The sequence below is a fragment of the Triplophysa dalaica genome, chromosome 8, assembly GCF_015846415.1.
Source record: "Triplophysa dalaica isolate WHDGS20190420 chromosome 8, ASM1584641v1, whole genome shotgun sequence".
In the NCBI taxonomy this organism is placed as follows: domain Eukaryota; kingdom Metazoa; phylum Chordata; class Actinopteri; order Cypriniformes; family Nemacheilidae; genus Triplophysa; species Triplophysa dalaica.
In genome coordinates this window covers 10,691,169-10,709,286 of record NC_079549.1, presented here as the reverse complement: position 1 = coordinate 10,709,286, position 18,118 = coordinate 10,691,169, and the positions used below count along the sequence as shown (strand labels likewise).

At 38.5% G+C, this 18,118-nt stretch overlaps 2 protein-coding genes across 5 annotated transcripts; both read right to left on the bottom strand.

Annotated features, from left to right (window-relative positions):
- Window positions 1-6,385: 6,385 nt before the first annotated feature.
- Window positions 6,386-9,456, bottom strand: hsd3b1 (hydroxy-delta-5-steroid dehydrogenase, 3 beta- and steroid delta-isomerase 1). Its single transcript, XM_056755230.1, has 3 exons — window positions 9,072-9,456; window positions 8,509-8,673; window positions 6,386-7,320 (listed from the first exon to the last, which is right to left on the bottom strand). Exons 1-3 carry the CDS (start codon window positions 9,220-9,222, stop codon window positions 6,512-6,514), a joined length of 1,125 nt encoding a protein of 374 aa, XP_056611208.1. The 5' UTR covers window positions 9,223-9,456; the 3' UTR covers window positions 6,386-6,511.
- Window positions 9,457-12,005: 2,549 nt separating this feature from the next.
- Window positions 12,006-17,812, bottom strand: si:rp71-68n21.9 (kelch-like protein 9). Of its 4 annotated transcripts, none has more exons than XM_056755874.1 (10): window positions 17,707-17,807; window positions 17,430-17,456; window positions 17,288-17,342; window positions 17,049-17,139; window positions 16,223-16,508; window positions 15,983-16,115; window positions 15,545-15,741; window positions 14,623-15,466; window positions 14,408-14,521; window positions 12,006-12,845 (listed from the first exon to the last, which is right to left on the bottom strand). In XM_056755874.1, exons 4-10 carry the CDS (start codon window positions 17,051-17,053, stop codon window positions 12,349-12,351), a joined length of 2,076 nt encoding a protein of 691 aa, XP_056611852.1. In that variant the 5' UTR covers window positions 17,054-17,139; window positions 17,288-17,342; window positions 17,430-17,456; window positions 17,707-17,807; the 3' UTR covers window positions 12,006-12,348. The 4 variants fall into 4 exon arrangements, with proteins under 4 accessions (XP_056611852.1, XP_056611850.1, XP_056611851.1 ...); XM_056755872.1 differs by having other exon boundaries at window positions 16,223-16,514; window positions 17,707-17,806; XM_056755873.1 differs by lacking the exons at window positions 17,288-17,342; window positions 17,430-17,456 and having other exon boundaries at window positions 16,223-16,514; window positions 17,707-17,812.
- Window positions 17,813-18,118: the final 306 nt, after the last annotated feature.

Sequence of the window (18,118 nt, the reverse complement as noted above, 5' to 3'; positions counted from 1 at the left end):
ACCGCCGACATAAACATTGCATAAGGTTTCTTTAAATTAGTACGTAATAATTTAATAAACACACATCACATTAAAGAATAGCCTATATATAAATATTTAGAGTTTTTTTTCTGCAGTAGCCTAAATAAATCTTAAACATAAAAAATGCTTTCACAGTACTGCATTTAAAAAGGATGAATAATGGTAAATTACGCTTAAAAAATTATAAAGCAGAGCTTGCCTAAAAATTAATTTGTAGTGATGAAATACATAAACTTTTTGTGTGTGTGTACATTGCAAGAGGTTCCAAACCTGTATAACTTTTAAGCCCAAACATGTTACACTGCACAGCCAGGACAAGACCATGATTTGAAATGACATCTGGGCATCTGATACGAAGGATTTGAATGTATAAAGTGTCTAAGGCATGAACCTGACAGGGCCTGTTGCTGATGCATGTGCATGTGCTACACTACACACATCATCACAAAAGAGAAGATCTCCAGCCTCAACACATAATTGGAATACCTTTTCTGTATTATTAAACAACAATAACAACAAAAAACACAAACAAACTTAGGCCCCCATGCATTTTTATTTTAATTCTCTATGAATAATAGGCGGGAATCAGTCATCTTTTACATGCATTAAGATATGTAAGGTCAGTAAAGAATGTTTTAAATAGTGAAAACAACTCCAGCTTTAGTTTTATCTTTCATAAAAAAACACAACAAAAAGTACCGATAAGAGTACCGTTAAAGTACCGGATCGATAAGTGGTACCGATAAAAGTAGTAATACCGTTAAAACCTTAACGATACCCATCCCTATTGGACTATGATGTCGCCACTGCGTCAAAATATTTCTTAAACGGCAAGTGCACCCCACCGATGACACAATGCCCCTCCAGTAGATCTGTTCTGGCGCCCACTCTGGCTGCATACCCTGCATAGCCAGACGATACGCCACTGATCATGGTGTGTCTTAAGATTGTTACCCATTTAGAGTTAACTTGGAATAATCAATGGAATATCTTTTTAAAATAATTAATTCACTAATGCGTTTATTCGGTTAAAGGTACAGTTTGTAGAAATCGCCGCTCGAGGGCGCACGATCAAAACGACATCAATCTCGTAGCTTGATGACGTCGTGTAGATGCGTGGTGGGATGTGATGGGGTATGTTGTCTTCAACCCCACCGGTGATGGTACCGCTGATACATCAATCAGACGGGAAGAGAAATCATGTTAGCGGAAGAGGTAAAGTAATACCGTTTTTTTTTGCGTTTGATGAAGTCATTTTATTTCATTACGATGACATTATAATGATGGATGTGCAGAGAACAGACTCTATGACCGTTGAGTAAAACTTTTTTAACAGAGTTTGTGGTAGGTTGAACTTCTTCAGCTGATGTTAGAGGTACAACCCCAGGTGGGCTTTTTTAGCAATGGAGCCAATGTGATTGTCCCACTTCATGTCCTGAGAGATGGTGGTGCCCTGAAACTTGAATGACTCCACTGGTGCCACAGTGCTGTTCATGATGATGAGAGGGAGGAGTGCAGGGGGGTTTCTCCTGAAATCTCCACATTTTAAGCGTGTTCAGCTCCAAGTTGTTATAACTGCACCAGACAGCCATCTGCTCAACCTTCTGTCTGTAGGCGGACTCATCACCATGCATGAGGCCAATGAGTGTGGTGTCGTCTGCGGACTTCAGAAGTCATAAAGAAGGGTCCTGGGCAGTGCAGTCAATGGTGTATGGGGAGAAGATCAGTGGGGAGAGAACGCACCCCTGGGGGGCGCCACTGCTGAATGTGCGGGTGCTGGAGGTGAGTTTCCCCATTCTCACTAATAGTTGCCTGTCTTTTAGAAAGCTGGTGATCCACTGACAGATACAGTCAGGAACAGATAGATGGGTTAACTTTTTCTGGAGCAGTGATGGGATGATTGTGTTGAAAGCGGAGCTGAAGTCGACAGACAGGATCTTCACATAGGTCCCTGGTATATCCAGATGTTTCAGGACAAAATGCTGCCCCATGTTAACTGCACCATAAACAGACCTGTTTGCTCTGTAGGCAAACTGCAGGTGGTCCAGTAAGGGATCTGTGATGTCCTTCAGGTAGGCAAGTACCAGTCTCTCGAATGAATTCATCACCACAGATGTGAGAGCGAAGGGCTGTAACAATTCAGTCCAGTGATTTTGGGTTTCTTTGGGATGGGGTTTATGGTGGAGCGATTGAAACAGGAAGGAACTATGCACAGTTCCAGTGATCTGTTATAGATCTGTGAGAAGATGAAGGCCAGTTGAATAGCACAGATTTTAAAACAGGCTGGGGAGATACCATATGGGCCTGGTGATTTACTTGTCTTTTGTTTCCTAAAGACTCAGCACACATCCTCTTCACTGATCTAAAGTGCAGGAGGTGTATGAATAGGGTGACCACCAGTCCCGCGTAGCGCGTGCGCGCACAGCGTTTGAAGCCCAATTCATGCGTCCCGCAAATTGAGACCGTGTCACGCATAATCAATGCTTGCTCAAAAAAAAGTTTGTCGCTCTATATCCTCGAGACCCAGGCAGCCAAACGAACATTACTTGACTGTTCAGCACGCTACTGTTGCCACACCCACCCCTCAGTTGAACTGCTGACTAGGTTGTTCCGATGTTGTCATGACAGCGCGCGCACATTCACACACTGGGAAGGAACTTTTAGATGCGCGCTCCAATTTTGAAAAATGGAGAAAGAGAGTCTGAGCCAGGGGCGATTCTAGGTTTTCAATATTAGGGGGGCTCAGCCTCCAATGAGGATATATATATAGAGAGAAAGCCACACTCTAATCACCACATATTGTATACTTTACTAAAATAAATAATTAATAAAGAATATGCAGAAAAGCATAAATACAAGTTATTGTTATTCAAATGAATATCACATTAGCCTAATCGGTCAATCTGCAACATTTATATTTCAAAGTGACAACAACAGCCACCGTCCATGAAATAAATGTCACAATCAACTGCTGAATCATTATTTAGTAAGAATAACTTAATATGTTTCCCTGCCATTCATTCTGTTTAGCACTAGCGCTGTCACTCTCTCTGCATGACTGCGTGTTCATCTATTACCTCCACAATATGTTTTCAATTAATGATAAAAATACTGAAGCGTCTGAAAAGCTTCTGTACACTTTTATTTCCTGTGAACTCAGAACAATGTAAAACACTGCCGCACCGGGCTGATCTACAGTAACTCTGCCCGTCCTCTTTCTGTAGCTGTCAAAACTACCGTCGACTCTCTATAACTATAGCACATCATCATTAATGACACTTTCTGTGCGCTACAATATCATCTTAATCGTGGAAGTATGCCGTCATTGGTGTTTGGTGCTTTCATTTGGCTTTGAGGTAAAGTTAACAAATAGTTAACGAGGGGTGAACGCACATAAAACTTTTAAACAGTGGAAGGGAAAGGGTCTTGTATCGCTTCCACATCATATTAAGATGCATTTATGACAAAGAATGGCAAAAATGCAGATGTCATGTTAATCCACACACCTTGTAAAGTTACTCTGCTAATTATGCTAACTCCAATGTGCTACTGTGTGAACTGAAAGAATGCGCTAAATTACGCAGCCTAACGCCGTTTTCATAATATGAGTTTTAAAGGGGGCTATAAAGCAATCTCGAGTTCTTGTACAGATTACATTACACACAATATTTTAGGGGGGGGCTGAGCTAGAACTTTAGGAGGGCTTTAGCTCCCCTAAAAAGGGCCTAGCAACGCCACTGGTCTGAGCCATTAATTTAAAATAGAAGGTGTGGGTTCAAGAAAGACTGGGAAAATTAAATAGCTAAAGTAAATCGTAAGTGGAAGTGCATTTGTCAATTCATTGAATGTTCAAAATATTGTGAATCTTTATTTAAAAAAAATATACATTGGCTGGCCTATTCATGAGCATACATCAGCAATTACACATGTTTAGGGGAATAGGGCATTATTAATATACCATATTGGGTGGTATGTGCTAGAAATGGGTAAACCACTATCAGTGAGTCTGTCCGGGGGATGGGGGCACCGCCGCGCCAGGCAGTGTCCCACATTGTCCCTCAGAAACACACCCCTTGTCCCCCCTTGGGCTTATTAGCAGGTGGTCACCCTATGTATGAAGGTAAATCGGTAGCAAAAATTGACAGCATGTATATTTTAATTTGTAAACTTGTAAAGTAAGTATGTGTACCTGTACACTAAAATGTACACTCACAGCCCCTATGTGAAAACTTGTAAAATAAAAAACTGAAATTGAATGTTAAGATTTTAACTTTTGGACAAAACTCACAAATCTGTCTTCTGAATTTGAAGTTGCAGAAGAGTAGTAAACTGGCGTTTACAAAAAACATTGGCAGATACTAATGTATTGGACATATTTACACGTTTTCCTAGATTCAGATATGAATTGCAATCACAAATAGGCATCTACAACCTCACAAACCTGTCACTGCAGTTTCAAATATTTGAACTATTATTTGCTAGATCCTTTCATTGTGATTTTCCTGCTGTTAGGGGGCAGTGTGGCTCAGCCTCATGACGTCATCAAATGCCGCTCCTTCTCTCGCCTCTGAGCTTTCAAGTGCACAAGTTAGTTTTGCAATGGTTTTATTAAGAAAGTAGTAGCAATATTTAAGGCGGGAACATTTGAAACTGCAGGGACAGGTTTGAGAGGTTGTAGATGCCTATTTGGGATTGCAATTCAAATCTGAATCTAGGAAAACGTGTAAATATGCGCAATACATTTGTATCTGCTAATGTATTTTGAAAATGCCAGTTTAAACATTTGTGACTACTTTTCTGCAACACATACTTACTTTACAAGTTCACAAATTTATATCTACATGCTCTCAAATTTTGCTACTGACTTGCCTTCATAGAGGTGGGGTGACTGAAGGTGATAGGTGTTGTGTAGAGAGAATTTCTGAGTTGATGTGAGATGTAAAGTTAGCGAACTAGTAAAGTTTGTTAGTGGGGTGTTTTATGTTATTTGGATGAAACGTCTTTAGACCACTTCGGATGACGTAAACAACGTTCATACAGCGTCGTCCAGAAAAACTTCCTGTTTCAGCATTCTGACTTCTTAACAATGTTAAAGGGGTCAAATGACACGGTTAAAACAAATATTATGGTTTGTTTTAGATGTAATGCAATGTGTATACACATTTTAAGGTTAAAAAACGCTGTATTTTCCACATACCGTGCAAGTTTGTATCTCCTATTTGCCCCACCTCTCTGAAACGCACTGATTTTTTACAAAGCTCATCGATCTGAAAAGCAAGGTTTGCTATGATTGGCCAGTTGGTTAGTGCGTAGTGATTGGTCAAATACTAGAGCGTTTCACGGAAATGTAACGGCTCTTACCATATTCGGAGCATCATGTTCCCGAGCAATTGTACTGACAGACAGGTGATAAAATGTCATCGGTACTTCCTTACCTCGTGCCCGAATCTGATACGGAAAATGAAGACGATCAAGCTGATACATCAACTTTGCCAGCGCGACTTGAGCAAGATGTAAAGGATTGTTAAGGTTTCATTAAAAAAATATTATGTTAAATAGTTGACAACTATATCTTACTGTCTTACCTTTTATATACGACGTTATAAAGACTATAAACAAACAACCATATACATCATACAGAGTTTGTGTGAGATAGAAACAAGCTCTCATTACAGCAAGGAATGGTAACATAATAAATAACGTGAGTGCCTTGGCCCTTCTTGATCATCCAGTGTAACGCCATAAAACGCAGAGGAACACCAAGTCCTCTGTTTGATGATCCCCTTGTGTTACGTACCTTATCAGTATTCAAAAGTATTTAGATTAAATTACAGAATTTGTGTAATCTAATGAAATATGTTACGAATTACTTTTTAAAGCATGTATTTTTTTATCTGTAGTGAAAGACATTTTAAAAGTAACCTTCTCAGCCCTGGATATAACGCTGGATAGATGGCGCGGTCCCACCGCTAAAAGATGGCGGACATGAACCTTACAAGGTAGGTCAAACTAAGTTTTGTTGGCAATCGGCATGTATGTGCATAATATGCGATAATGCGATGATGTATTGTGTGCTCGTGCTGTAGTTCCGCTCCCTCTGCATGATTCCAGGCACACGTCTTTTTTCATACAGCTGTCTTTCATAAATTTGATCAAACTAAATACTCTTCGAAGATACCAAGTATGCAATATTATTGTATAGGTACTCAAGATTTATATGACATTGGCATATAAAAGCTATAAAATGTATATTTGATGTAATAATACTGCTTTTATATCTGCTCTTAATCTATCACATTGCTGTTGGGTGACTTGGTGTCACTACTGAGGTTTGCTTTTGTTGGAATTTAACAGACACTGTATATACAGTACATATGTATACATTTATTTTTTATTTCCCCTGTTTATCTAAAGAAGAGCAAGAATAACATGGTGTCACGGTGAGAAATACAGGAAGAACAAAAATGATAAATATGACGAACATAAACATTTATTTTGAGTTCAATTGTTGTCTCTCTGTAGGCAGGACAGATGCTAGCCATTCAGTAGTGCGTCTGCGTGCCTCTTCCCAGTCATAGCGAGGGCTATATCCAAAATCTCTGTGGGCCTTTTGATATGAGAAACTAAAGGGTGTGTTTAACATGGTCAGTAGCTGTCGATTTAAGGGTGGGGTGAATCTCAGAAAGGGGCTGAGCACAACCTGTAGTAATTCCATGAAGTATGACAGCAGATAGAGAAGGGGGAGGGGCAAAATATGTCTCTCTCGCATCCCAAAGCCTAAAGTTGAAAGAACAGCGTAGTTAAAGTCTGAGTAGCTGACAGGTGGGGTGTCATCTGAGATGTAGTAGAAGTTTCCACCCATCACTGCCCTCTTTTGGTGATCTCTGAGGGCTTGCGCAGCTAGCAGATGTGCATATGCTACGTTTCCCACATAAACAGGATTCACTTTTGCCTCACGACTTGAGATTCTAAGCAGCATGTTTCCATTGCTGATTCCATCCCTCATGTGACCTAATGTAAAGCGACAACCCTCTCCGAAGATGTACATGGGTCTTAATGCACAGGTAGCCAGCCGGCCTCCGTTGCGCAGAATCTCTCCATTAGCCTGAAGGCAAATCTGTTCAGCCTCATCTTTGGTTTTGCTGTAACTAAATTTAAGAATTGAGGTGTAAGGTGTGTTCTCATTGCCGTTGATGATTGGATCACCGCGAGGATTTGGACCAGCAACCTCAATGCTGCTTGTGTAAATGAATGAGGCCAGATTCTCCTGTATGCAAGTCTCAATCAGTAGTTGCGTTCCTGTCATGGAAAAACGGTTTAGATGTCAGAATTAAAATACAACATTCAAATTTATACTGCACAAAATTATATTCTTACACTTCAAAAACTGAAATCTAAGAAATGTGTATTTTTTGTTATATTCCACTACAACACATGACACAAAAGGGGCGGTTCCAGGGCTTAGCCCAAAGACATCCACTTATGTATCTGGCTCAGCATTGTTGAGTGCCTCTGTGATTAAGCCTGACGTAAGTGCTAAAGGTTACTTATTTGTGGATGTAGCTTGAAACGGTTAGCCTGGAGCTTTTTGGTTGTCGATGTAGTGTTTGGATAATTTGACTCATGTCATTGACGGTAATCCTTCTTAAAACGTCATTGTTCCCTATGGATGCTACATGTGCCGGATGAGCGGAATGAGAAAGTGCCGAATAGATACATCTATTAAGTTGAAAACTGAATTAAGTTTATTAATTCAATTAAGACAACAATTTTATAATTCATTAAATTTCTTAGATTGTGCAGTGCAGCTTTGTCTTATTTTCCAAAACAACATCTCTTAAGGGGATACCTCACCCAAAAAAGAAAATTCTGTCATCATTCACCTTCTAGTTGTTCCACATCTGTATAAATTTCTTTGTTTTGATGAAAACAGAGAAAGATATTTGAAAGAATGCTTGTAACCAAACATATCTTGCAGATGTAGGACAGCAAACAGTTCTGGGCCACTTTTGACTACCATTGTATTTTTTCCTACTATAGTAGTAAATTGGGGGCAATATCTGTCTAGTAACGAGCATTCTTCCAAATATCTTTCTCTGTGCTCATCAGATCAAATAATGTATACAGATTTGGAACAACTTGAAGGTTAGTAAATGATGACAGAATTAAAAATATTGAGTGAACTATCCCTTTAAAACAGGATATATTTACAAAATGATTTTAAGTCTTGCTTCTAGAGAAATCTAGCATAACGTCAATGTTTTTTTGGTTTAAAACCATAAAGATAATGTATCCAACGATAAAGTATACAGAAAATGTAGCCAAAAAGATGTTTCTACTTTGTTGGCAAACATCATCTTGTTTTCGCAAAATCCTTTGCGTGGTTAGAGGCGTACGCCTCTGTCAAGGTATGTTTTGTGAGTACGAAACGGTTATAAATGTGGCCCCAGGACATTTGCATTCATTTGAAAGTGCATTCAGTCTCACCTTTAACATTGACACCATATAATTCACTGTACTCTATCGCTCCAGTGACATCGACGAGAGATGCAGTGTGAAAAACAAGTGCTGCTCCACTGCAGGCTCTTCTCAACAGCTCACACTCTCTGATGTCTCCCTCAAACACACTCAGTTTAGTATCTCCTCTGCAATCTGAAAACCCACACATGTGAACAAATTTCTTTCTATTGAATAAAAGGTTTGTAATATAGAAAAAGGCTTCCACAGACCACAAGAACATTCAAAAGAATCTTTGACTTAAAGGAAGGTTTGTGCATCCTTGGCTTTAAAGTGTATTGCTTCATGATTGATACATTGAAAATAAAGAAATGTCTTTGTTTGCATCAGTTTCTTTCTGATTTTTTTGCATTCTCAAGCAAGGACTTAATGAACTAATGACACTATGTACAGTTTCCATTTGTACAAGTGAAAACAGAAAAAAGAAAAAATTTACTGGAACTGAAAGTTTAACAGAGACACCACAAAAGACAATTATTTTTGTCCAACAGACACTTAAACAACTGTCGATCAGAAATAAGGAAAATACTAACCATCAAGAGACTGTATTAGCTCCGAACGTATGTTTCTGTCCAGCAGTCGGATTTCAGCAAGCTTTTCCTCCTTTAGCAACAGTCTGACAAGCTTTTCTCCCAGAAACCCACACGCTCCTGTCACCACACATACTTCTCCTGCCAATGACATTGCATTTGCTACTAACACCACTCCACACTAACGCTTTGTATTATAGCCCTCTGAATGTTCCAGAGACTCAGAAACCACAGTGTTGTGATGTGTCCTTAAAGCTTGTAGGATGGTATTGGAGGGTGGTGCGTTTTTGGTCTTGACACTGACAAGGACAACCCCAATGCCACTGGGTTGGAGCAGACGATGAGTAACAGTGTCAAGGCGCTAGTCGACAGATGTCTGTTTACTTGATAAGCTTTCTGTTGATACGAAGATATTGGCCCTCATTTATCAAAACGAACCCAGAAACATCACCTTGCAAATAGGCCCAGATAACCTTACCCATTAATTGTGATTATATCGACTATTGTAAATGTTTTTGGCCATTTTTAATTGTGTATTTTATTGTCGCAAATTAGAGGTAAACTAAAAATGTTTTTTTTTTCCAAAGCACCCGTTAACCTTGTAATATCCAACAAAATGTTGTCAAAAGAAAAATACTTTATTAATGTAATGAAAATAAGAAATCGGTTTGGAATCTATAGTAAATGAAAAAAGGTAATATTTCTATTCGTTATTATGGACCTTCACCCTTCTCAAAACTTGCATACACCAGTAGAGATATGTCTTGAGATTTGATCGTGGCAACAGCTCACGTGCATACTGATAAATGTCAAGCTTGAAAAGGAGCATACGAACAGTTTTCGGGCTTTCGATCATTTGATAAATGATGGCCAATTAAATTGACATTTATGCATTTTGCGGAAACTTTTATCCAAAGCGACTTATACCAAAATAAACTTGTTCCTGAGTATGTGTATTCCCTGGGCTTGAACCTATGACCTTGGTGTGGCCAACATCATGCTCTAACCACTGAGCTACAGGAAAGCCTGTATTGACCTCAATCATTAGAATGGCCTATGTCTAGCGGATTTTCATATTACTGGATATGCTGTATAAAAATACTTAGGATTGTGTTTTAGCTTTGTTTTCCATTAAGAGAATATATTTTTATTGAGAATGATACAACCTTAAATGCAAAATTAATCTAAGTTTTATAATTCACTTGTCCATTAGAATGACCAGAATATGACCTGGTTTTGAGGTTTTCTCTGTAGTTTAGTCTACTTTTAACCTTTACTTTAGTCTTCTTTTATACTAGTTTTGTTTTCCATTTGCTATAGTCTAAAAGTCTAGAGACCATGGGATAAATGTCTTTTGGTTTTTGTGCCTTATCTAAAACATGATTCATGAAAAAAAAACCAGTCAAGGTTCTATAAACAGCACTCCAGACCAATGTATGATTTAAGCCTTATCGTCGTGTATACAGTAGTTTTAATGGTAATTCTCTATAGTTCACATTTGAAAAGAAAATATAGCTTGATAAGTTTAAAGGTCCAATGTGTATTTTTTGGAGGATCTATTGACAGAAATGCAATATGATATATATAACTGTTTTCAGAGGTGTATAAAGACCTTACATAATAAAGTGTTATGTTTTATTAATCTCCATATTACATTACATGTAATTACATTTACATGTAATTACATTTACACTACATTACATTTATTCATTTAGCAGAAGCGACTTACAAATGAGGTAAACAATAAGTGCTGTAAAAACTGTTCTCATATACCCCTCCAAAGTATACAAAGCTAAGGATTCTTTTTTTAGGGATAGAAAGAGTAGAAAAGAAATAGAAGTCATGTTGTTTCTACTTTATCCCTAAATGGACAAACTGCTTTACAGAGCCCATTTCATAACTAAAGTATGTTATCTCTTTATTGAGAATTGAAAACGTGAAGGCATCTTAGTTCTGTGTCAGCCACCGTAGTGCTTTAAAAGGGAGGGAGGAGGGGTGAAGTGACCGCTAGATGCAACTACACTTCACACAAGGAAAGGTGGGAAAATGCACACATTAGTCGGTCAAAATATTGTGTTCCGAACTTTGTTGTAAGCTTCTTATAATAATGGGGATTGAATTTGCTTTTAAGAATAAAATACCTTTGCATTTACTATTAAATGTTATAATCAAAATAGCTGCATATTTATTATTAAAATACTTAAAGTTCACTTTCAAAATAAATTTTCATGATAATTTACTCACCCACATGTCATCCAAGATGTTTATGTATATTTTTCTTTAGTCGAAAAGAAATGAAGGTTTTTGATGAAAAGGATTTTAATCCATATAGTGGACTTCAATGGACTCCAAACGGTTGAAGGTCAAAATGACAGTTTCAGGGCAGCTTCAAAGGGCTTTAAACGATACCAGACGATTCATAAGGGTCTTATCAAGCGAAAAGATCAGTCATTTTCTAAACGAAAAAAATGATGTGCTTTATAAACACAAATGCTCGCCTTGCTCTGTTCTGCGATGCAGATTCATGACTTCACGTAATACGTAATTATGTTGAAAACTTGCACGTTCAACTTGTAAACACTCGGTTAAAGACTAGGTACTTCCGCCAACGTCAAGTGTGACCTTTTCAACATGATTATGTATTACGTGAAGTCATGAACGTGCATCGCAGAACAGAACAAGGCAAGCATGTGTGTTTATAAAGCATATACTTTTTTTTTTTAAATGACCGAATTTTTTCATCAAAAACCTTCATTTCTTTTCGACTAAAGAAACAAATACATAAACATCTTGGATGACATGGGGGGGGGAGTAATTTATCATGAAAATTAATTTTGAAAGTGAACTACTCCTTTAATATATTTCTTTTTGTTATGAATCAAATAAGTGGATCTTGTGTTCTGTGTGTGAAAAATCTTTAAAACATACCACACAAAATACACTGACTGAAAAACATTTATTTCCGCAAAACATATACATTAGATTACAGAAGTAAAAATAGATGAACAGAATAATTTAGAGCTGAAACATTAATCTCTGTGGCCCACATATATGGCATTGAAAGAGAGCAGTATTTAAGCTTTTGCAAACTCATCTGCAATTGTGCAACAAACAAAAGAATAACAACTTTGTTCAACAAGCAAATATTTTCAGATATTACTGCTCTTGCAGTTTTTGTACCAAGCCCTGGAAACTTACCAAAGCAATGTGAAGCTTATGTGAAATTCTACTTATGAAGTTTTAATGCTTAAATAAACATCAAAACATCTGTTCATGTGCCTCAGTTTTTGGATGTTGGTAGCGGACACTCTTGCATATGAACCTCATCCTCAGAACCCTTCGGACAATGAACAGTCATAGTACAGGCCCGGATACCTCCGAGAGGCTCCAGGACACTGAAGACCTTCTCCCACTCATCCTTTTCAGGGTCATAACACTGCACAATATCCACCATGCACCTACTGTTCCAGGAGTAACCACCCACCACATAGATACGGCCCTTAAACACGGTCACCCCAACGTCGCTCTGACCCCTGGGCATTGGTGCCACCACTGTCCACTGGTCAGTTGCAGGGCTGTAGAATTCGCAGCTTAGCACATCATCATAGTCATTTGTTCCGCGGAAGTGGTTGCCGCCCATGACGTAGAGGCGGTCGCCCACGGTGCACATGCAGTGGAGGCCACGAAGCTCCATCATGTCGGCACGTCTGCTCCACACGTCTCTGTCAGGGTCATAGCACACCAACTCTTTTTGGAAAGCATCTCTTGTAATACCACCTGATGGCATAAAGAGGGAATGCATTTATTGCAACTTGAATGAATACTGTTTATCTGCTGGAATCGAAATACAATGCATTCTTATTGTTTGCAGAAACAAAGAAATCATTAGGAAGGATGTGGTTTAACTCTGTCTTAAAACCTAGTTTTTTACTGAGACCCCCCACCCACACAGTACTTTTATCATCACTTTTATAATTGTATTTGTTTATTTTTTAGGCAAACCATGTATAATATATTACCTTGTATCTCCATATTTCTGGTATAAATAAATCATTATTATTAGTCACCCTTTGTTTGTCACTGTTTGCCTTTGGTTGCAAATATCTTTCTGTGCTTCAAATGACTGTATTTTGACTGCTACAATAAATAAGACTACTATATTTTATTAAGTATACCTATGTTCAAGTGTATTTTTATGTACTTTTAGTGAGTAAAGTAATGTCAACGTACTAGTAGTACAACTAGTTTATGTTTGTACTACAACAATACTGCAAGTCAACTCACTGTATACATCTACAGTAAATATACTGATAGTATACTAGTTCAAGTATCACATTTTAGTTGATTGAAGTAGACTTTGAAGTACACACTTTCATTGAACTACTTTTTATACATAATGCATTTAAGAAACCGTTTACAAAAAATGAAAATTTGTCTTTATTAACATCTGTATTAATATCTTTGTTCAGATAAACACAGAGAAAGATATTTGGAAGAATGCTTGTAGGCAAATACTTTTTTGACCTCCAATGACTACCATGTAGGAACGTTTGCTTTACATTTTTTGTTGTTCTTCAAAAGAATATATTTTCAAGAATATAGGAAAGCAAATAGTTCTGAGGCACTTTTGACTACCTTTGTAATTTTCCCTATGGTAGGCAATGGTTGCCAAGAACTGTTTGGTTCATAGCTACAAGACAAGATAACTTATATTTGACTTTATTATACTTTTAAGTATATTTATACATAAACTGTTATGCCAGTATATGTCAAGTGTAATTAAGTGAAATATTAAGTATAAAGTATATAAAATAAAGTACATTTCTGAGAAGTACATACAAAGTGAAAAGTAAACTTTCTTTTAAACTTAAAACAAGTATACTAATAGCACACTTAATAAACTTATTTTGTGTAAGGCCTATCTTTACTGCTTGTCAAACAGAAACATTCTCACAGTTTCACAGCAAGCCTGTCATGTCCTTTGTACACTGTGGTCTTACCACATATGAGTGACCCGCTTTATCTTGTACATGTTTCCTGGTTGCCTTTGGTTCTCATTCTGAGAACTTAGCAAGGTTGCTAAGTGACCTTTAATGCTTGTTTTTGCAAAGTGACCTCTTAATATTTTTTTTTTGGAAGGGCAATGAAAGGATTTTGTTAAGCGCATTCACTCACACAGAGAAAGGTGGTGGATTAAGGCCCAGTTAAACACGCTTTTAGCAAAACACTGTCCAGATTTAATTCACTTACAAAATCTCCCCTCACCAGTTAGGATGGATCTTGCAATTGTGCCACTTTTACATTGAGTTTACCTATATGAGCTAAACTGGGACACTTACCCGAGACGTACATCCGACCTCCATGTACCGTGCCTGCATGTCCATAGTGAGGTTCACACATCGGTGCAACAAAACTCCATTCGTTCTTGTTCAAATTGTAGCACTCCACAGAATCTAAAGATCAGACGGTTCTGGTTTTCAGCATTTTCAAGAGGGGACAGAACATTTTGTGCAGATTTATTAAAGCAGTAATTGCTTAAACATTTACTACTTACCAATCTCGCCTGTGGCATTTCTCCCACCAACAGCGTAGAGCTTTCCCTTAAGAGCACTGAGATGGAAGAACGTCCTCTTTTCATTCAGACAAGCCACCTGCAACCAGCGATCAAAGCGAGGGTCGTATCTGTATGCACTGTCCACAGCTGTTTTACCTTTGGTGTCATAAGTACTCTGACCACCCACGATGTAAAGGAATTCGCCGAGCAGGGCCACGCCATGCTGGTAACGTGGCACCTCCATGGGTTGGAGGGCTTTCCAGGTTCCTCCACCCTCCTCATCGTACAACCGAAGCTCTTTGCTCACCACTAGTTGCTGCCGCATCACACCTCCCAGAACCACCAGGTGTGTGGAATCGGATCGAATCCGAGTGCGTTCCGTCTGCAGCGTCGGCTGGAGGAAAGGTAACATCTGGTAGTTGCTGGCCTCCAGAAGAAGGTTGACGCAGGCTGTATTGGATCGCATGAAGGACTCCTCTAACTCCTTTCCTTTGTTTGACCCATCTTCCATCTGGTCCTCCTGAGAGATCTGGAGAAGTTCGGCAGGGGACATCAAAGGGAAGCGGATGTGTCGCATCAAGGCGTAAGCGTTGGAACGGCGCTCGCTGGGTTTATGAGATAGCCATGCACGGGCGATGCGGTAGAGCTCCATCTCATTGAAACCTTTCAGCGAGTCGCTGGAAAGAGTGTACGTCATGCTTGCTTCGGACAACAGCAGCATCCGGCCACTCTCCACCAGATCAGAAAAGTTCTCGCACACAAACGTGTGGACGTTTGTTAGGACATCTTCAAGGAGAAGATCTCTGGCAATGCGCTCAACTTCCAAGCAGTTTTCTGTGGTGATCTGCCGTGGAAAGATGTTTGCGTTCAGGTTAAGATCATGTGAAAGGAAGCACAAGCACCACATCTTAAGGTTTCATACCTCACTGCTGAGAAGCTGGTTGCAGAAGCTGAGAACGGGAAGCACCTGGAGGAAGCTCGCTGCCTCTAATGTGTCCTGGAGGGTCCCGAGACTTAGGCTTAGCCGAGATGTGTAGATGAACTCGATGATGTTCTTCAGGCCTGCAGTGCTCACGCCATGGAGCTTGATCTCCCTCAACTCCTGCTCTTTCATGCCTCCTGCGAATCAACAAAGAGGAAGAGAAAAAGAGATTATTACAAACAGGAAACTGTGTTTTTTATCTTTTGCTCAGAATCCTATTTATGAACCAGAATGCAAACACAAGCAAGATTTGTATGTTTGGTATCAATGAAATCATACCTTTTTTATAGGGTTTATACTTTCCTGTAGTTTTCCACTACTTTATATGAATTCATACTTTTCATTGAAAATGATTCTTCTGGATTTAAGCGGACTCACCTGTGAACATGGCCTTGAAGTAGTCACTGGCCGAAGCCATAATGACTCTGTGAACTGGAAAAGTTTCATTGCTATCCCCAGGAACCAAAGTGACATCACACAGCGTCTCATCAGAACGGAAATGATCCAACCCCTGGGACAAGGCAAAACTAATCAGTTTATGACACACTATTTTGGAAAATACTAATCTAACACTATTATATAGTAAACTGTTTTTCTTTATTTTAGGCAACATCTTACATTCAGCATAGCAGCCCCATGCTCTCCGCTGTTGAACACTTGTATCTGTGGCCTTGGAGGGGCAGCTGGCTTTTGGGCCACTGGTGGTTTGGAGGTGATAACTAGTGGTTTTGGTGCAGGTTCCGAAGGTTTTGGGGCAGCTTCTGGAGGTTTTTGAGCACTCTCAGCTGATCTTGGGGGAGCAGCTGTTGGGGGCTTGTCTGCTTGAGGAGGAGGTCGTGGAGGCTCCCGCTGTGATCTGCTTCCTATTCGTGAAAGTCTTCGTGAAAGTTTTCCTTCCTCTCCACTGTTTCTGAAACAAGGTGATAAAGTCAGTGCAGCAAAGAGCATATACAATATTTCTCAGATCAACTTTCCTTTTCTGGTTCTACTTTATGTGCACTGTTTGCTTATATTTTTAAATTACTAATATTTTATAAGACATGTAGTTTGATGTATTTATTGGAGTCTCTAAGGTTGTACAATTTAGCATTTAGAAATTTTTTGCATTACCAACTATTTGGAACATGTTTTAAAGTGAATAAAAAAAATCCCTGAAAAGAAGTACCTGGAAGCTGCTAATATACTTTAGTAATTCAACAAAGCAGCTGAAAGACCATAAAGCTGTAAAGTTGTTCACCCTTCAAGGATTTCTAATGTGGTAATTTTTTTAAGTGTGGCGTAATTTTGTCTTTCCAAGCAGTTTAAGTTTATAACATAAAGTTTGGAGTTTTTTGAATAAAATAGATACCACTTTTGGAAACAACAGAGACAGAAGTTGAAAAAAATGGGTGCCATTCCACTATTGTTAGATAAATTATGACTTCTTTTGACATAAACTACTTACCCCATGTTCTTGAGTCTGCCTATTTGCAGATTGCTTTCCACAAATGATTTCTGACAGAATTATGAAAAAGTCTATAGTTGTTATTCACCATCTGTAGGAACATTAATAGAATTAACAAAAAAAGGGGAAGTTAACTTGACCATCTGTTTGCAACAAAACAAAGACTCCAATAACACAGACAAGAGTTTTCTATGAGTAGACTACTGTGTATAGAAAATAATGTTAAATAGATATTTTACCCCAAAATAAAAAGTCTGCCATGAGTTATTCATTCAAAACCTGTATATGACTCATCTGTGGAACACAAAAGAAGATTTTTTGAGAAATGTATCCGGGGTTCTGTGTCTATACAATGGAAGTCAATGTTGTTTGGTTACTAACTTTCTTCGACATATCTTCTTTTGAGTTCTGCAGGAGAAAGAAAGTCATACAGTTTTGAAAGGACATGATGAGGAAATGGTGACAGATTTTCAATTTTTTGTGAACTTTAAGAACACAAACAAATTGGGTAGATTAACATAAAATACTAAATACACTTACTACATAGTACTACTACTTTAAAGCCATGCCGAAACTAATCTTCATCAAAGAACTAACACATTACACACATTGTATAAATGGTTAGGAAAAACAGATAAATAAAACGAAAGAAGCTTACCGAGCCGTGTTGCTTTCTCTGGCAGTTTTAAAAGTCTCTTCTCATAATAGCACATTACACTGTGATCACACACAAACGGGTATGCAGGGAGTTTACCACAACCTCATTTTACTTCCTGTGTCACTTCTCGTTCTCACTTAGTTAGAAACATGCATGTCGTTTCAAAATGTGCCGTCTTCCCTCTTCTCAAATGTTATTTATAATAGGCTTCAGTTTTTGAAGCCTTTTGCTGTTTCCTCTGCACTCTGATGTTGTTTGATACACATGAGGTGAACCCATAACCGATGAGAAGCCTAAGATCAGACTGTTTATGTGCTGGTTTAGCCATTTAAATTGGTTATTTTTTCAGGACTGTAAAACATTTTAAGAGCACAGAACATCACAACCACGAAAATGGAATTAACATTGTAAG